This window comes from Cervus elaphus, chromosome 1 (genome assembly GCF_910594005.1).
Source record: "Cervus elaphus chromosome 1, mCerEla1.1, whole genome shotgun sequence".
Lineage (NCBI taxonomy): Eukaryota > Metazoa > Chordata > Mammalia > Artiodactyla > Cervidae > Cervus > Cervus elaphus.
In genome coordinates this window covers 42,831,515-42,849,921 of record NC_057815.1, presented here as the reverse complement: position 1 = coordinate 42,849,921, position 18,407 = coordinate 42,831,515, and the positions used below count along the sequence as shown (strand labels likewise).

At 39.9% G+C, this 18,407-nt stretch overlaps 1 protein-coding gene, 1 non-coding gene and 1 pseudogene across 7 annotated transcripts in view; 2 read left to right on the top strand and 1 right to left on the bottom strand.

The window, feature by feature from the left end:
• KMT2A (lysine methyltransferase 2A) overlaps positions 1-18,407 on the bottom strand; it is an 80,234-nt gene that overhangs the window by 25,206 nt on the left and 36,621 nt on the right. For 3 of the 6 annotated variants that reach the window (XM_043900510.1, XM_043900552.1, XM_043900535.1), the window contains 16 exons: positions 16,766-16,830; positions 15,736-16,113; positions 15,337-15,410; positions 14,231-14,362; positions 13,014-13,127; positions 9,618-9,764; positions 9,154-9,249; positions 8,844-8,964; positions 7,191-7,313; positions 6,585-6,769; positions 4,069-4,242; positions 3,271-3,381; positions 2,898-2,971; positions 2,110-2,303; positions 1,691-1,797; positions 711-848 (listed from right to left, as the gene is read on the bottom strand). In XM_043900510.1, coding sequence (XP_043756445.1) covers positions 711-848; positions 1,691-1,797; positions 2,110-2,303; positions 2,898-2,971; positions 3,271-3,381; positions 4,069-4,242; positions 6,585-6,769; positions 7,191-7,313; positions 8,844-8,964; positions 9,154-9,249; positions 9,618-9,764; positions 13,014-13,127; positions 14,231-14,362; positions 15,337-15,410; positions 15,736-16,113; positions 16,766-16,830 — 2,233 coding nt within the window. The remainder of the gene's footprint in view (positions 1-710; positions 849-1,690; positions 1,798-2,109; positions 2,304-2,897; positions 2,972-3,270; positions 3,382-4,068; positions 4,243-6,584; positions 6,770-7,190; positions 7,314-8,843; positions 8,965-9,153; positions 9,250-9,617; positions 9,765-13,013; positions 13,128-14,230; positions 14,363-15,336; positions 15,411-15,735; positions 16,114-16,765; positions 16,831-18,407) is intronic. The other 3 variants (XM_043900527.1, XM_043900543.1, XM_043900519.1) reach the window with 2 other exon arrangements.
• LOC122703674 lies at positions 8,046-8,167 on the top strand (annotated as a pseudogene).
• Positions 17,314-17,418, top strand: LOC122703800. Its single transcript, XR_006343612.1, has one exon. It is a non-coding gene; the product is annotated as a small nucleolar RNA U13 (small nucleolar RNA).

Here is an 18,407-nt window from a genome sequence, read left to right as displayed (position 1 = left end):
CATCATCTTGGAAGAAAGCTATTATATCCAAAAGAACTCAGTTCTAGAACAATTATACTAGTTAGAAACATAGTGGTTCTTAATTAGTAGGCTTAACTGATGAATTTATATGATGCAAAGATTTTCTTCAACCAGGCTGTATGTTACCACCTCATTCTGTCACAGTCAAAATCTGGGCTCCTCTCCAGGGAAGACTTTTTCTTTGTGCCCTCCACACATTTTACTTACATTTCTTATACATATGCTATTTTTGTTGCTTTCTGATAATCCTTCATTTTCTCTCCTCCTTCAAAACACAGCTTTAAAAATTCTACTCCTTCATGGCCTTTTCTGATTGCTCTCAGCTGCTACTAATCATTTTCTACAGCCCCTCTTTGTGTATGTACTTTGTGGGTTTATCCTAAGGAGCCTCAGAGTGCTGATTCAACTGGAACCTTTGAGGTCATTTTGTCTAAACCACTTAAATGAATACCTTTCCTGAGCATCTGAATTATCTCTCTAACCAGATAAGACTATTTCCTATTTCTTTTGCACCCATCCTCCAAGGGTCAGAATAGCAATCTGCCTACAATGCACACCAATATCTGCTGCTGGCTAAACCATTCTGAAGGCACCAAGAGAAACATCAGCGAGGCAGCACTGAGCCTCAGAAAGAACATCTGGAAACTGAGAGGGAGTCTTTTCCGTGACATTCACCCACAAGTTCTTACCAGCTGCTTGCCCCTGATCACAGCCATATGCACATTCTTTAGTGATCCATCATCATCTTCAAACACTTCTGCTGACCACAAAGCACAATTTACATGTGTCCATTCATTTTGGCCAATGTAAAGCAAACGGCCAGCATCCTGTGAAACAAAGAGATTTCCTTTTTTCTTTAAAGAATGTAACATCAAATAGGGTTTTCCTTGGCATTGGCTTTACCTGAGTCAGGATAACTTCAGTAAATCAATTCAAAATCTTTAACTCAGGGATGCAAACAAAAATCACAATTAGAAGTTTCTTTCTTTTCACTTTTCAACTCTTTACCTTTTCCACAGACTGGAAATATTTTATAAAGAATTAAAAAATAAGCAATGTGTTAAGTTTATAGAAGTGCCCACTGACTTCTTTAAAACCATTTTTCAAAGCCAGTTCTCTCAGCTTGCAGTAAAAATGTTTTAAAAAAAATTTATAAGCTTACTATGTGCCAGGCAGGCCCTACAAAAGGCTTTACATACATTATTTCCTTTAATCCTCATAACCATTCTGAGGTTAAGAATTATTATCCTTATTTAAAAAATGAAACTGAGGGTCAGAGGTTAAGCTCCTTGCCAAGGTCAACAAGTAGGCAGCCAAGCACAGAAGTGAATCCAGGCAATCTGTCAGAACTAGGAATCTTAACCACACTGCTAACTACATTAGAGACAGCTATTTAATGTGCAACTTCTATTTTATTGACTCTCATGAAAGTCTTTTTTGAGAAACTGCCTATAGAAGTTTATGAGAAATCAGCATATTAATATAAGGTAAGTCATCTTTTAAATCAACTAAATCAGTTATAGAAAAAAATCCCAAGTACCACAAACTAAGTGACAAATATTCATTTTATTCATTAAATAAAAAGTCTAAACTGGTCACCAAGTTTAGACACAAACAGTTCACCATGGGCTAGTCTATTAAGCATAACTCAGTGCACCAGGGTACTTACATTAGCACTGTCGTCACCATAGGTCAAACACAGTGCACACTGTCTGTTATCTTCTATGCCTGGGGGTGGGTTCAGTTCCGGACTATCTTCTCGGCTCCTATCAGTACCTTGGAACCCAAAAGACATCCAGTTAAAACTGTTAACACCATGTCTGATTAAGCAAAAAAAAAGAAAACAATATAGCTTAAATAGTCTATAGCCTATGAAACACTTTCAAAGTAATGCTATCTTACTATCTGCTTTCTGTTACATTACTTGTATCAATTCTTTGGTAACATTTTAAGTGAAACAAAAATGATTTTATTACATTTAAGGAGCACCTGAATGTATTTCCAGTATGGTATTACATTAAATTTAGATTCACAAAGTCAATCATTTGCACTTAGAAATGGACAGCAAATCTTCATTTGGTGTCTTACTCAAAATTGGTGGTGTAGGAGGATGTAGAGGAGTTGGTGAGTCTGGTTCTCCAGGCCCTTTAGGTTTGGGAGCTGGAATGATTTTCTTCATTAAAGGAGGTTGCTCAGTGTGGCTGTTTTCCTCTCGCTCCTGCCACTGAGCATAATTATGGTCAAGTGAAGGTGGAAGCACTGCGTTTGGTAACATCCCACTGCTGGAAACAATCGATTCAACAAGTATTTATTGAACTCCTACAAGATACCCAAAACTGAACAAAACAGTCAACTTCTTGATATCATCAGGGCTTGAGCCTGTGCAGTATATAAGAACAATCACAGAATTTGAAAACTGCCTACACAGGACTTTATTATTTTTAAAAACAAAATCCTGATGTATTATGACTCTTGGTTAAACTTCTAGAAACAAATGATAACCCTGAAAATCAAAAGGATTTACTGGAATAAATATAAGTTTAAGGTTAAATATGGAGAATCAGAAACTGTTGAGAGCATCATTTGAAGTAAATGAAATAGAACGTAGTTATAATTAGCCCAATTACTAGGATATATATATAGTACATGTGCTGTACATATGCCACAAGTTCCCTAAAACATAACAAATACATAAAGAAAAAGGCAACAGATTACAACAAACTGTAAATGTTGTCTCTAAACCAGCAATAAAAAGGAATTTAACTCATTAATCTTCAATAATAAAACTGAGTGTAAAATAAAACCTCAATCTAAAAAGATAAGAAAACTCAGATTTCTGATGAGGAGAAAAAAAAGTAATAACTGAATTTACTCACTTGCTTGATACCTTATTTGGCTCCCAAAACCGGGACTTTTTGACACTGAACCATGGAAAAACACGTTCCATTTGCTAACAGAGAAATAAACAAAATGTAAGCATGTGACCATTCATTTGGAAAGCACATAAAAACTAACAACTTCACACCAGCTTCTTTATCAATATAAGGATGATTTCAGGCCACACCAAGAGAAAGTCTATCCTCTCTGGGACCTCACCAATCTCCTCCCCAAAAATCAGAGGAACTAATTAAACCAAGATAATTTATATACATGGCAAAGCAAAACACAGACAAGAACAAGCCTGTTCTGTTCCTGGGGTAACAACTCACAGATCAAGTATCAAAGACATGAACTATTAATGCCATTCACCCGAATAAAGAAGGACTTGACCATGCTGTTGGCTTTTTTAATCTCTGGCTGCCCTCCATCTGAATTAATGGCTGCTTGAATGATCTTCACGATATCGTCGCTGAACTCCAACTGTATACAAAAACAAAGTATTAATTATTCATAGAATAGTGTGCTCTCAAAATCATTTCCTTTCCCTTCCTAACTCATCCAGCAAAGACATCCAACAGAAAACGGATACCCTAATTTAATATGGTATCATTTCTCTTTAGTGGAGGCCTCTGGGATTTAGTTCATAGTTAACTTGAAGCAATCAGGAGATGCCAGACTAATAAGGCAAGAATGCAAATAAGTTAGCTGTATAATGGTAAGTTATCCACACTGGGCCATGATTTTTCACTTAGACTGAAATGAATAAACAAATGAACGGTGGATATGAGACAACAGATCATTTCCTACTCATTCTTCAAACCATAAAATTAAAAGACTTCTATCTTCAAATAAACATCCAATGTAAAAAGACACATTATTCAGGTGTATCTCACAAGAGGCAAACCCACTAACTTCACATCAGCATTTCTGCATAAACAGTTTTAATATAAAAATAACCTTAAAAGAACTCAGATGAAAGTCAAAAAGATGATACCCTCTCTATCATAACCTGTCTTCCAAAATACAGAACTAAAACAACACACGTATTTTTTATTTTTTAATGCTAATAAATCATCTTTCAGTGCTAACATCCAGCTTCATCCCTAGAAAGACTCAAGGAAGCTAAACTGGCACTGGAAATTTGGGTAGTTTGCTGTATAGACATACCACAGATGTGTAGTTCCCTTGGTCCATTTTCCTCTTGACTCCTTCCAGATCTAAAGGCTGTTGATCTTCCTGTTTGCTGACCTCAGTGAGCACTGGTGGATCAGGTCCTTCTGGGGAGCTGCGGGAAGGTATACTCTCCTCTGTCTCAGGATTTAAGTCCGGAGGTTTGGCAGCCTGTTGTCAGGAAATAAAAGTTTATTTTATCTAACACTGAAAATGAGGTTTACCCATAGAAATTCTATTTAAAAAATTAATAGAGACTGGAAAAGCAAAGACATCACTTTGCAGACAAAGGTTCATATAGTCAAAGCTATGGTTTTTCCAGTATTCATGTACAGATCTGAGAGTTGAACCATAAAGAAGGCTGAGTGACGAAGAATTCGTGCTTTTGACTTGTGGTGCTGGCTAAGACTCTTGAGAGTCCCTTGGACAGCAAGGAGATCCAACCAGTCAATCCTAAAGGAATCAACCCTGAATATTCATTGGAAGGACTGATACTGAAGCTCGAATACTTTGGCCACCTGATGTGAAGAGTCATCGGAAAAGACCCTGAGGCTGGGAAAGACTGAAACAGGCCAAAGGAGAAGGGGGCAGCAGAGGGCAAGATGGTTGGATGGCATCCCTGACTCAATGGACATGAATTTGAGCAAAGTCCAGGAGACAGTGAAGGACAGAGGAGCCTGGCGTGCTGTAGTCCATGGGGTAGCAAAGAGTTGGACACGATTTAGCAACTGAACACCAACTGGATGATGCATATTATAAAAACCCAAAGAATTTGAAAATAATCAGAGATTTCTCAAACACCAGAAAAGGAAAGTTAAAATGAGCCAGCTATCTAATAGCTTGGCTAGGCTAACTCAGGAGCTTTGCTTGGTAACTCCCAACCTAGTATGAAGAAACAGAAACTGTCTAATTCCTTTTGAGTAAGACTGCAGCTAATTTTCCTATTTAAAAATAGACTTTATTAAAAGATAAAGCAGGACTTCCCTGGTGGCTTGGTGGTGAAGAATCCACCTGCCAATGCAGGAGACACGGGTTCAGTTCCTGGACTGGGAAGATCCTACACGCCACGGAGCAACTAAGCCTATGCACCCCAACTACTGAGCCTGTGTTCTAGAACAGAGAGCCACAACTGAGCCCATGTGCTGCAGCTACTGAAACCTGCATGTCTAGAGCCTGTACTCCACCATAAAAGAAGTCACTTCAACGAGAAGCGTGTGCCCCGCAACTGGAGAGCAGCCCGTTTGCTACAAACACAGAAAAGCCCAAGAAGCAATACAGACCCAGCAGAGCCAACAACAAATACATAAAATTATTTTTAAAAAAGAGAGAGCAGCGGCTTAGCTCTGAGTTAAAAGTTAGCTATGCGGTTCTTCCAACATTATACCTGTGCTCCCAATGATGAATTTATGTATAGTTCATGACTTGAATGGACAAAACATACTGATTTTCACATTGTGTCCTGAGGAGTCCCGGAACTGTCTTGGAGCCGAGAGGCCTCTGGCCCCACGACCACCCTCGTACATCAGGCCACCACCCTGCTCCCTCTTACCTAAAGCACTATACCTGCCTCCCAACCATGGCTCCCACCTCTAGGCTCAGTCCTCGCCAATCTTCCGTCTCACTCAAGTCATTGTTACAGGTTTTTTCTTCCTCCCCTAAAGAGCAACCTAGACAGCATATTAAAAAGCAGAGACATTACTTTGCCAACAAAGATCCGTCTAGTCAAAGCTATGGTTTTTCCAGTAGTCATGTACGGATGTGAGAGTTGGACTATAAAGAAAACTGAGCGCCAAAGAAATGATGCTTTTGAACTGTGGTGTTGGAGAAGACTCTTGAGAGTCCCTTGGAGTGCAAGGAAATCCAACCAGTCCATCCTAAAGGAAATCAGTCCTGAATATTCATTGAAAGGACTGATGCTGAAGCTGAAACTCCCAATACTTTGGCCACCTGATGTGAAGAACTGACTCATCTGAAAAGACCCTGATGCTGGGCAAGATTGAAGGCAGGAGGAGAAGGGGCAACAGAGGATGAGATGATTGGATGGCATCACCGACTCAATGGACATGAGTTTGAGTAAGCTCCGGGAATTGGTGATGGACAGGGAAGCCTGGCATGCTGCAGGCCATGGTGTCACAAAGAGTCAGTCACGACTGAGCGACTGAATTGAACTGAAAAAGTAACTCTCATCAGGTTACTCTTTTGAGTGAAGTCCTTCATTGACTCCCCATAGCCTTCAGAATACAAAGTTCAAATTTCGTATTATAACAGCAAGACCTCTGAAAGAGACACGGCCCCTTTCTTCTTTGTACCCCAGAGAAGCGTTTTACTCTTGGTGTTAAAGTTTTTCTCACTGGCCTAAGGCCAAAACAAGGAACTCTACAAATCTAAATGAAGAATGAAGCAAAAGAAAACAAAGTGAGAAGCACACAGATACAAAAACCAACACACTCCATGACTAAGTAATAGCGACCAAAGAACAAGCTCTCAGGATATAGAACAACACCTGGGCCTACCTGTCGGTAGCGCAGCAGGTGACTGGTGGTCCGAGAATTCAACAAGGCTGTCAGTACTTGCTTCAGTGAGATCTGGAGCTCTTTCTCAAGGGCCAGTCGCCACTCTGCAGGGTGCCGCTCTGTGCAGTTCACACACGTGTAGGCCACACTCTCTGGCAGATTAGACAGAATCTCATACATCTCATCTGGGGAGACAAAAACCTACAGTGACAAGGTGCTCTCAGAGTGGAAAAGGGGGAAAAGAGGAGGTTATCCCACTGAACTTAACATCGGGCTGTATGTTAGGAACGTTATTAAGTCTCTCACACCCCCTAAGAACACATACGTTATTAATCTCCAAAGAGACAGTATTACCAGTAATTCAGGATTCAGCTATTGGAGAGCCAACAGGTTATGGTATCCACAAAAGACAACATTTAATTATTTTAAAGAATGTGTTCAAGGTAAATGAGCACAATGTAATACAATGATCTTATTTTAGAGACAAAAAATAAATTTAAAAAGACTTCAAGTAACAGCACGACTGTAATGTTATATTTATAGTACTTTGGGGCTACTAGTGCAGTGTACCAAGAAAGAAGGAAATTGTAATAAAAAGACTCCAACCTTCTGTACCTGAAAGATTCTCACATTTGGAATGGACCCATCGATCACATTTCCCACATTGCATCATCTTACTCTCATAGTCATCATCATCATAACACTTATCACAGAGAGGGCAGAAGTTTCCTGAAAGCAAAGCAAAGTTTTCAGCAGTGCTGTGGTTCACACACCAATGCCTCTAACACCCTCGACTCACACATGACCAATCTGATCTAAAATGTAAGCCATGACAGTCTGCTTCTGAAACTACTTACAAATGCCAGCCTTCATCTACCATGAAATGTTCACACATCTATAAAGTGTCAAGATTATTCTGAGCTCACATAATATTCCACTAGTTCTCTTCTTTAGACCCATTTTTTAAAGGTCAAAAGGTAGCTTTTATAGATAACAGAAAAAGAATGGAAGACCGAGCTTTCTCTCTTAAACATTCCAAAGAAATGTTTAAATTTTTTTTAAAAAGAGGAGAAGGTAATGGGAGTAAAAAACACAGTTAATTTACACTTCTCCCTTATTCCTAGTGCTTTTACATTAGAGTTTAGAGCAGTGCTTCCTAAAATTCAGAAAAGTATACAACCTTCATCAGTTTGTTTAATCTGTGTATCATCTATTATTTTTTACTTAATATACAATATTGATTTGCTTAATTTAAGTAACTTCAAAAGTGAACTTTATATCATTATTATCCTAAGTCAGTTTAATGTATTGGCTATTATCTTTTTCAAGCACAACTGTTTAAATCCTGGACTCAGTACCACCTAAAATCATTTCTGAAACAATGAAATGTATATTTACCTCACTTTGGGAAGTAATGCTTTAGAGCATTTCTCTGTGGTGAGTTACTATAAACAATCCCCTTTGCAGCCAATTAAGCACACTGTGCTCTTCTCCCCACGGGGGCCCCGTGTACAAGGGCTGCACACAGCAGCCTCCATAGGAGTTACCTGTACAGGTTGCCCTAAAGGATCTTAGAGACAGCCCTTTCCAGTGGACATTCATGACTGGCATGTTGTCCCCAGTCCATGCTCCATGCTCCAGTATCCGGAGCCTTTGGAGAGCCCCAAGGCACAGTGCCCAGGGTCCACATCGGCCAATTATAATGTCCATCTGCACCAAGCTACAGAATAAGGAGCCTGTGATTGAGGTCCTCTGCAGGGCCAAGTTCAAGTTCCCTGGCTGCCAGAAGAGCCACATCTCTAAGAAGCAGGGATTTATTAAATATAACAGGGATGAATTTGAAAGCATGGTTTCAAATGTTTTTCTGTTTCTCGATTGAACGGCTCTTCTTCCTCAAAAGCAGCTTATCACAGATGGCTGTGGGGGGGTCAAATACATCCCTAATTGTGGCCCCTTGGATAAATGGCGGGTCTTGCAAGCATGACAGCCTTGGCGGTGTCCCATCCTTACTCATGCCCACCAGTAAATTCAAATTTCCTGTCAAAAAAAATGTCCCCTTAATTCACGCCCCGAAAGATAAGAAAACCTTTCTAGTTGCTACAATTCCGTGTGTAAAGAAAAGAGCAAGACCAGGAACTCAGGAAATGTGTCTAAATGGCATCCTTGACAAGAATGGTCCTTCCATTGCAATGTCCACTTCACCTCCCAAACACTAAGACCAACCTCTAAAAGCTGACAAAGCGAGCTTTTCTGAGTTACCTTTAGCAAAGAGTTTGGCACAATCATGGCACAGTGAGAAATCGTGAGACCACTGTGCATCCCACCCTTTGCCGGGAGTCGTGGATCCACAGCTCTTGCAGCGAACACACTTGGTACAGATCTGGAAGAGATGCAAAGTCAATCAGAACTTCTTATTTTTAATATCTCTTCTCCTTAAGAAGATCTTGAAGAAATCCATTTCCAGAGTTGATTTCTCGACTACAACGGCTCTTCTCCCCTCAAGCAGGATGGTCCTCTTACAACTTGTGCCCCAAGACAATTCTTAAAAGTTCACATTGTGTATACTCACCCAAACCTTCTTTTTCTTTGTGGGTTTGGTGGGGTAATTTGGTCCCAGGCACTCAGGGTGATAGCTGTTTCGGCACTTGTTACACTCCAGCAGCTGCTGTAGGAAAATAAGACAGCAAAACGGTGGATGTCATCTCACCTCCACTTAGTACCCATTTCATACTTCTCAGGTAAATCCAGCACATCACTGTAACAGTTTAAATTTCCTCATAAATTACTCTCAAGGCATAGGGGTTTATTTCCTGCCAAAGGTACTCAGTGATAAACATTTTGACAAAGCAGGTTTGAGGATTTTATCAAATACCACATTTTCTTCTATATTGATGGCAACTGATTACACTGGGTTAAATAGTCAAACCAGACTAAGCCAACAGAGAAAAAATATAGATAAAAAATTCTAAATTAAAAGGCAGAAATGAAGACAGAGAGTAATACGCTAAGTGATTCCATCACCGAGCTTTGTACCTTTGTAGCCTGATGCTGCCTCCCACATACGTGACAGAACTTGCAGCGGCGGCAACACCAGTTTTCCAGCTGGTCCTCCAGAGGGCGCTCGCTCTCCTCCAAACAAAACTTGTGGAAGGGCTCACAACAGACTTGGCAATACACAAACTAGGGTAAGACAGGAGTATAGAGGTTATCATATACCATGCAGAAATATCAAACAAATCCTACCTGCTTATTTTGACCTTTAGAAGTCCAGCAGTATATACTTTTTATTCAATATGTTCACTAAGCAATGATTACGTTAAAAAAAAGGAGAATACTGGGAACTGCAGGAGCTTCAGAGGACTAAAGTAGGAATAATAAAATTATAAAATAACTAAGCAGGGAGTTCCCCGGCGGTCCAGTGGCTAAGACTTCGCACTAGCAAGGCAAGGGGCCCAGGTTCCATCCTTGGTCAGGGAACTAGATCCCCCATGCCGCAACTAAGAGTTCACGTGCCACAACTAAAAACTCCTGCATGCTGTAACTAAGACCCAGGGCAGCTAAATAAATAAATATGTATAAATAAAATAAAATAATTAAATAGATATATAATCTAAAGATTTAATAGAATGTGCTAAGTACCATAAAAGAAGTTATCAATAAAGCACTAAGGCAATGTAAAAGAGTGTGATACGAAAAAAAAAAAAAAGAGTGTGATACGGGGAAATAGGGAGAGTTTTAAAGGTTTTCTACAACCTCCTAAACAACTCTAAGTTCTGATTTGTCCTTCCCATCTCTTATTTTAGAAACATGTTACTCTCATTCTGAAACAGGGATTTTCAAAAATTCAAATGAGGGTGACTCATAATTTTCTTTTGCCATAAAAGATTTAGTGGGTCAAAACTATAGTCTACTAGATAACTATAATATACCAATGTTAATTTCCTGATTTTTATAATTATACTGTGATTATATAAAAGGATGTCCTTGGAAATACACCGTGTAACATTTAGAGGTTTTTAAAAGGGCATATGTCTGCAACTTGCCCTCAAATTTAAGAAAAAATGTCTACATGTAAAATATATATATTTTATTTCTTATTCTGTAAAATACACATACAAAGAAAAAAGGATAAGGTAAATTAAAAATATTGTTTGGAGAATCCAGGTACAGGGTATATGGAAATTCTTTGTACCACTCTTGCAGCTTTTCTGTAAATCCGAAATCATGCAAATAGAAAAGGTTTCAATGGTGGGAGAGTTCACCAATCACTGATTGTGCTTTAGGAGTGCAGTGCGAGCAGTGGGCTGTTCATTTGCTAATTCAGTTTTTAGGAATCCGGTGGGACTGCTTTGCACAGCTATACAATTTAAATTTGAGCAATTATACTCTGCGGAAAAAAAAGCAACCTGTTTTAACACAGAAGCTGAAGTACCGGTGTTACGAAAGTAAGTTATTCCTGTGGGGAGCATGTGTGTGCATGTAAAGCCTTGAATTGAGTAGGAAAAGAGATACAGTAGATGCCTGGCACTTACAGATTGAATAGTCTTAGTTTCAATGCTATCTAAAGCAACCTCAGCACTTAGAACAATATGTTGTTTGTAACAGGCACTAAGAAAATATTTCCTTAAAGAATGAATTGGTGTTATTCAGTCATTGAGTTGTATCTGACTCTTTTGCGACCCCATGGACTGTAGCCTGCCAGGATCCTCTGTCCATAGGGTTTACCAAATAAGAATACTGGAGGCAGGTTGCCATTTCCTTCTCCAGGGGAAATTCCCGGACCAGGGATTAAACCTGCATCTCTTGCATTGGCAGCCAGATTCTTTACCACTGAGCCACCAGGGAAGCAAAGAATGAATGTGCTGTGCTGTGCTGTGTCAGTCAGTCACGTCTGACTCTTTGCAGTCCCGTGGATTAGAGCCTGCCAGGCTCCTCTGTCCATTCGGATGCTCCAGCCAAGAATACTAGAATGAGCTGCCATGCCCTTCTCCAGGAGATATTCCCAACCCAGGGATCGAACCCAGGTCTCCTGTATTGCAGGCAGATTCTTTACCATCTGAGCCACCAGGGAAGCCCAAAGAATGAATACCAGGCAATAATTTGTAATTTTGCTAATGCATAATTTAAAATAGCAAGTGGGCATGACTGAATCTCTTAGCCAGTGATTGTTCAACATCTGGATTACAACTTGGCTTTAGGTTTTATGACCTCAGAATACATATGAGATAATAAGCTATGGAGGTATTCAGGAACTGAGAAATACATGAATGAAAATATTACTCTTTCCTATTTAGAACTGTGCTATCTTTTTCTCCTTTATTGTACAGGTAGCAAATACTCACTGCGAAAACACTCAAAAAAATAAAGAAAATAACAAAAGTCACCAATAATTTGACTACATGCTTAAGATTCTGGTGTAAATCGTTCAGAATTCTTCCTATGTATATATTTCAAAAATATTTTTCCAAACCAAAATCGGATTGTGCTTTACATACTATTTTGTGACCTGCTCTTTTAACTCAGTGATGTGTCATGGACATCTTTCCATGTCATTATGAACCTATATTATCTTAAAGACTTCATATTTACCTTTATATGCATGCCTTATAATTATTTTAACCAAGGTAGCAGCCCCTTATTGATAACTTCTGGAGTTGTCTCCAGTTTTTCATTATCATAAATACTGAAAAAAGCTCTTCTGTTTATCATATGTACATACAAATATGTATACATATAGAAGCACATATATACATACATATACATATTTGCCAGGTTACCTAATTATATCTTCAAGATAAAAGCCTGGAATGCAACTGCTGGGTTAGAGGGTATACCCATTTTAAAGATAAATACATATTTCCAAACAATCTTCTCAAAAGATTTTAACTAGATTTTCAGAAACAGGAAGTCTCCATTTATACTTGATCCTTTTTACCATGTTTTAATTTACAGTGTATGGTAACAGGAAAGTTTGACATTCCCCGCACACCATGTTTTTATTTCTCATTTTGTGAATTATATATTACTGTCCTTAGACTATTTTTTTTACCTGGGTGTTATTCTTTTTTCTTATTAATTGCTGAGAGCTCTTTACAGACAAGGTAGTTTTGCTATTCAAAACTATAAAATGACTACCAACAGCAACTTTTTCTAGAAAAGCATTTATCATTTGTTTGGATACCTAGAAGAAAAATCAGAACTCTATTATAAGAGATAAAACTGTTAAAACTTTTCACACTCAATAACTGCTACTCTAATAAAAAGCAGACTCCTTCCTGAAATTTCTAAAACACAAAAATATTTCATTTGCTGGTTTAAACAGGGTATAGTGCCTGCTAGAAACCAATGAAACAGAATATAATGATTTCTTTCACCACAGCAAAATAATCTCTCATACTGTCTGGGGTACCAAGAAGCAGGAGATCTTACCTCTACATGCCCACTACTGGCACAGAGAAAGCAAACTACCCTGGGTGTTATAGGGACAGAGGTCAAGATTCCTAAGCCTCCCATCTCCCACACATTTTCTGCTTCACAATCCTCCTGTGGAGAGAGAGAAAGATCATTTACAAGAGCCATATGACACAACACTGCATTGAAAATAAGGATAAAAAGCATAAAAACAGAGTGACACCAGAATGTCAAGAATATTTCATTTCAATGAGTTCAAAACTGCTGCTTTGAAAATTTTAAATCTCAAACACAATCTCTTAAAAGGCTCACCTGTTAACCACAATGCAAAAATTTATTGGGACTGGATTTCCCTTAGAGTTTGGCTGATTCAAGTGATCATCATGGTTTGATAATTTCTATGTGAAACAATCATTTCCTCAGACACTGTTCTCATTGAAATGCACTTTAGAGCTCAGGATGGGCAGGGCTGTCTCCGTGCCTCTGTCCTCCAGTCAGTTCATAGACTGACCTGGTAACAAGTGACCAGAGCTCTTGCACACTTGAGTCATCTATTAATGGCAGCTCTTCACCCACCCCTACTGCCCGCGGCAAGGATTTCTTCTTTTTCAATGCCTTTGGTAACATCATTTTCTTTTACTTGTTTGTTTAACACTACACTCCCATTTCCTAAACTGTTCTGTTGTTGTTTAGTCCCCAAGCCGTGTCTGACTCTTCGTGACCCCACGTGCTGGAGACCACCAGGCTCCTCTGTCCATGGAATTTCCCCGGCAAGAATACTGGAGTGGGTTGCCATTTCCTTCTCCAGGTAACATCATTTTCTTGATTTAAAGTCCACAACACTTGGACTTCCCCTGGGGGTAGCGTAGTTAAGCATGTGCCTGCCAATGAAAGGGACATGGGTTCGATCCTTGGTCCGTAAAGATTCCACATGCCACAGAGCAATGAGGCCCATGCCCCACAGATACTGAAGCCTAGATGCTCTAGGGCCCGTGAGTCACAACTAATGAGCCCCTGTGCCACAACCACTGAAGCCTGTGTGCCTAGAGCCTGGGCTCCACAAGAGAAGCCACCACAGTGAGAGGCCGTGTACCACAGCTGGAAAGGAGCCCCGCTCTCCGCCAACTAGAGAAAGCCTGCGTGCAGCAATAAAGACAGCCAAAAGTAAAAAAATTTAAAAATAAATTCATAAAGTCTGTAATATTCAATACACTCTGTGGTCACTGAACACTTACCTTAAAGTCCACTCTGATCCTGTGGACGCCATCTGCTGGAACTTTCTGCTTGGAGCTATTGCCATTGGAGAGAGTGCTGAGGATGTTCAAAGTGCCTGCGTTTTCCTGCTTATTGACCGGAGGTGGTTTCTCCTGCAGGGACAGAAGATGGATAAAGGACAAATCCACATCCGGCTTGCCTTCACTCTCACAACAGATAATAACGCAAACAACAAACCGTACTACTAGTTCTGGAAAACATGCTTCCCATTTAAGTATCCTATAGAGACAGAGAAGCAATCTTCAGTTCCTCCCCCTGCCCCACCACTGAGGCATTTTATTGGCACGTATGTATTATATCCCTGGAAAAAACATGCCAGGATTTTCGCTCTCATGCATCTTCGTCTTGCTTCCTTGTGGTCCATGATGCCTGCTGAGGCTGTCAGTACAATGAAGCCACGCTGATGAGACAGAAGCAGGTTATTCTGCCACTGTTCTAGATCTTGGGACTTGCACACATCAAATGTGGAGCTCATTGATCCACATTTGTGTAACCTGCCTATGAGATTCAAGACAATTTTCCCACCTCTGTGCTCATCAGTGATTTCAAATTTGCAGCAGGACCACGCTTCATCATCACAGTTAGAAACAGACAATGACTCTGGAGCATGACTTAATAAGAACTTGGCATTTGCCTCTCTTTTCAGCACTGCCGATGTGCTTCAAAGCATTGGCCTAGACGTGCATGCACACCATTATGGGGGCACTGAAAGAACCAGAAGATTCTTAAAGACCTGTCTCCACATAATAAAAATAGTGGACACAGAGAAGGGTGACTGCTATAGACAAATACTGCTAAAGGATGTTGAGGGGGAAAAAAATTATACTAAGCAGGCTGTAATGTACACATAAGCATGTAGGGTTACAAAGAAGGGGAAAACAACCGGGGGAAAAAGGGAGCTAAAGCTTAAACCTTAAGTCTGCTAATTTTAAGAAACTCCACTGCCACCTACATAGAAGCAAAAATGCGGTATCACTCAATCCTATAATTGTTCAGGACTGGGCCACCTTCCTACAGAACAGAACCCATGCTTGAGAAACAGCAGAGAAAACAAATCTCTCCTCACCTTTTCTTTTGGCTTTTGTTTTACAGGAATACTTGGGCGAGGAGCCACTTTTTTCTGCTTGCTTTGCTCTGGACCTAAAGAATTCAAAAGAAATTGCAGTCAGATGCCACTCCACACTCAGCTAATGCTAAACAGCAGTGATGACTCTGGGACTGATGGCCCTGTGAGGAAGGGGGCATTAGAAAAAACAAAGAGCTATTTAAACTCTAGGCTTTAAATAGGAAATTAACACAGTATCTCCAACTTAACTGGTTTTCACTTCTATTCTTTATTATTTAACAGTTAGAGAGAGCTAATTTTCCTGTACCAAAGACTTAAGAACAGACATTCCAGGTTTCCAGATGCTGTTTGAGACTCCAGGGCCCTGTGCTGGTTGCTCCATCTGCCGTCCTCACTCACCTGACTCTGGAGGTGGAGGTGGCTTTTTCTTGGGCTCACTGGGAGTGGTCTTGGGAACTTCTTTTCTCGGTGGTGCTGCGCTGGGGGGTTGTGGGGGGATGGCTGGTGCCGGCTGGGAGACCTGCTTGCTGGACTTCCTGGAAGCGGGTGTGGCCGCGTGCTTGGCCTCAGGTCCTGGAGTGGCGGTGTTCCCTTCCTCACTCTTGTCCTCCACGGGTTTGCGGGGAGGAGGGTCACTGTTGCTTTTCTTAGGGGCAGGATCCTCTCTTGCCGATGGGGTAGATTTCTGACTAGAGTCCACCGAGTTCTTCACAACGCTGCTCTCTTTGCTCTCCTTCTTTTCACTGGTCTTAGATTTCTTCTCTTTCTTTTTCACAGCTGGAGAAGGGTGCAGAAAGCAAGATTTTTTAACGAGAGAAAATTCTATTGAAAATGTAAGTAAAAGGACTTCCCTGGCAGTCCAGTAGATAAGACTGCACTACCAATGCAGGGGGCCTGGGCTTGATCTCTAAGATTCCACATACCACAACTAAGCCCACACGCTGCAACTAGGGAAGTCCTCATGATACAGGCTCTAGAATTCTCTAGCTCAAGTGCCACAGTGAAGGCCCAGCATTATTTAAATAAATAATGAATATATAAATAAATAAATAAAATATAAATATAAGAATGTAACCACCTTAGTCTGAGTTTCCTACAGCTAACATTGACCCTGAAAGGCTCAACTTGCCAAGTTGGCAACTCAAATTGGTATACTTTTATCATTTTAAGGAAATGAAACATAATGTAAAAAAAAAAGAAAAAAGAAACAATGTAATTTTATATGACTTTTTAAAAAAATTTTTATTATGGAAATTTTCAAACATATTCCAAGGAATAGTAAAATGAACATTCATGTACCTATCACCCAGCTTCAACAACCATCCTGGCAAAGAGCAGCTCTTGAAAAGAATCTTTACACTACCTAGTAGTGTGTACCAATGACATTAAAGCAGGAAGCATTTTGGAAAAGACCTTTTTATAACACTACCTTTTGCTTGCTTCTGAAGGTAGGCTTTGGAAGGCATCCATTGTAGATTCTGACATTTTCGCATCCTAGAATAACAAGGAATACCATAAGCAAACTTCATTTAGGAGAAGCAACTGAAACAAGTGTCAATTTGAGGGCAAGAATCAGTGAAACTTTATTCAGGGTCATTTTGGGAGTTGAAAAAAGGACTGCTCATTATTTAGATTAAATCCAAGTCTCTGAATCCTTTGATTAGCAATTTCACCTACCTCGAGGATTTAAAAGAGAAATCATCAATTTATTTTTTAAATGGGACTCAAATGCCTTGCTTCCCAGTACTGACTAGCAGCACACAAAATGATCAGTCATTATTTCTTGTAGTCAAATTAGTTCTGCTTTCTTATGAGATAAATATTCATAGTAATCTGAATACAAAATGGACTGAAACTGCCCAACAAGTCCTTTGTCTACCACTATAATGCTACAGGGTCTGTCTAGGGTTTGGATATATATATTTCAGTCCTCAACTTAATGAAACTCAATTTGAAGTCTAAAATTGAACTGAATCGATCCTTTTGTAGTTCATGAGCATGATGATTGGGTGTTCACGCTGCTGCGTGACATGTGCCTCCCTCCAAACCTTGTTACGACATTGGCACATTACCTGTCTGAAGTAAAAAAAAAAATAAAAAATGAAAAATAAAATTGAAATGAATCCACTGAAACGCCTATTTTAGTGCAAGTTTATCTTGCTATCGTGTACCTTTTTTGTTGATCTGTGAATTGTCTCACTTCTTTCCACTAGTGGGACCAAGACAAGATTCCTGCTTAGGGCCAGACTAAACCAAAGCCCAGAACTACCTAGTTTGTCCTAGAAACTGTCTCACCTTAAGTAAATGATGCAGCATTTTCCCCAAGTATATTTTATATAAATCATTTATATGTTATTCATTCATTCAGCAAATATTTATGGATAATATCTATTCCTGGTGCCAGGCACCTGATGAGATATTCAGACACCAAAATTTCTGTTTATGCAACCCTCTGGATCCATTTTAAACAAATTATCCTAGAGAGTAGAAAGTGCATTTACAAACTGACTAAAAAAAGAGGGAAAAGGTAGAGTAATCAAAACTTCCAGAAAATTCCCTGGCAGTCCAGTGGTTAGGACTTCCACTCTCACTGCCATGGCGTGGGTTCAGTTCCTGGTCAGCGAACTAAGCTTCTGCTAGCTGTGTGCAGGGTGGGAGAGGCTTCCACAGGCATGAAAACATTCTGAGAGCTAGAGGGCAGAGAGACCTACGTCATCAGTATTTCCTGAGTGCCATAGAGGTGATTTCAGCTGACCTAACAAACACTATGCCTAAATTTGTCAGCATTTAAGTAGTAACCCTTCAAAACTGCATGGATAAATGGTAGCTCTAGGCGCATGTGGCTAAGTTTAAAATTAAATGAAAATTTTAAATGTTGTTCCTCAGTCACACCAAACACGTTTCAGTTACTAACCAGCCATGTGGCTAAGGGCTACCTGATTGACCTGAGCAGATACAGAAGGTTCTCAGCACTGCCCCCAAGGTTTTCTTATTTAAGCGCGACCCAAACCTAGCACAAAGTCCAACTGTGCAACTCATTGTGCAACTCAAAGAGACTCAGCACAAGCACA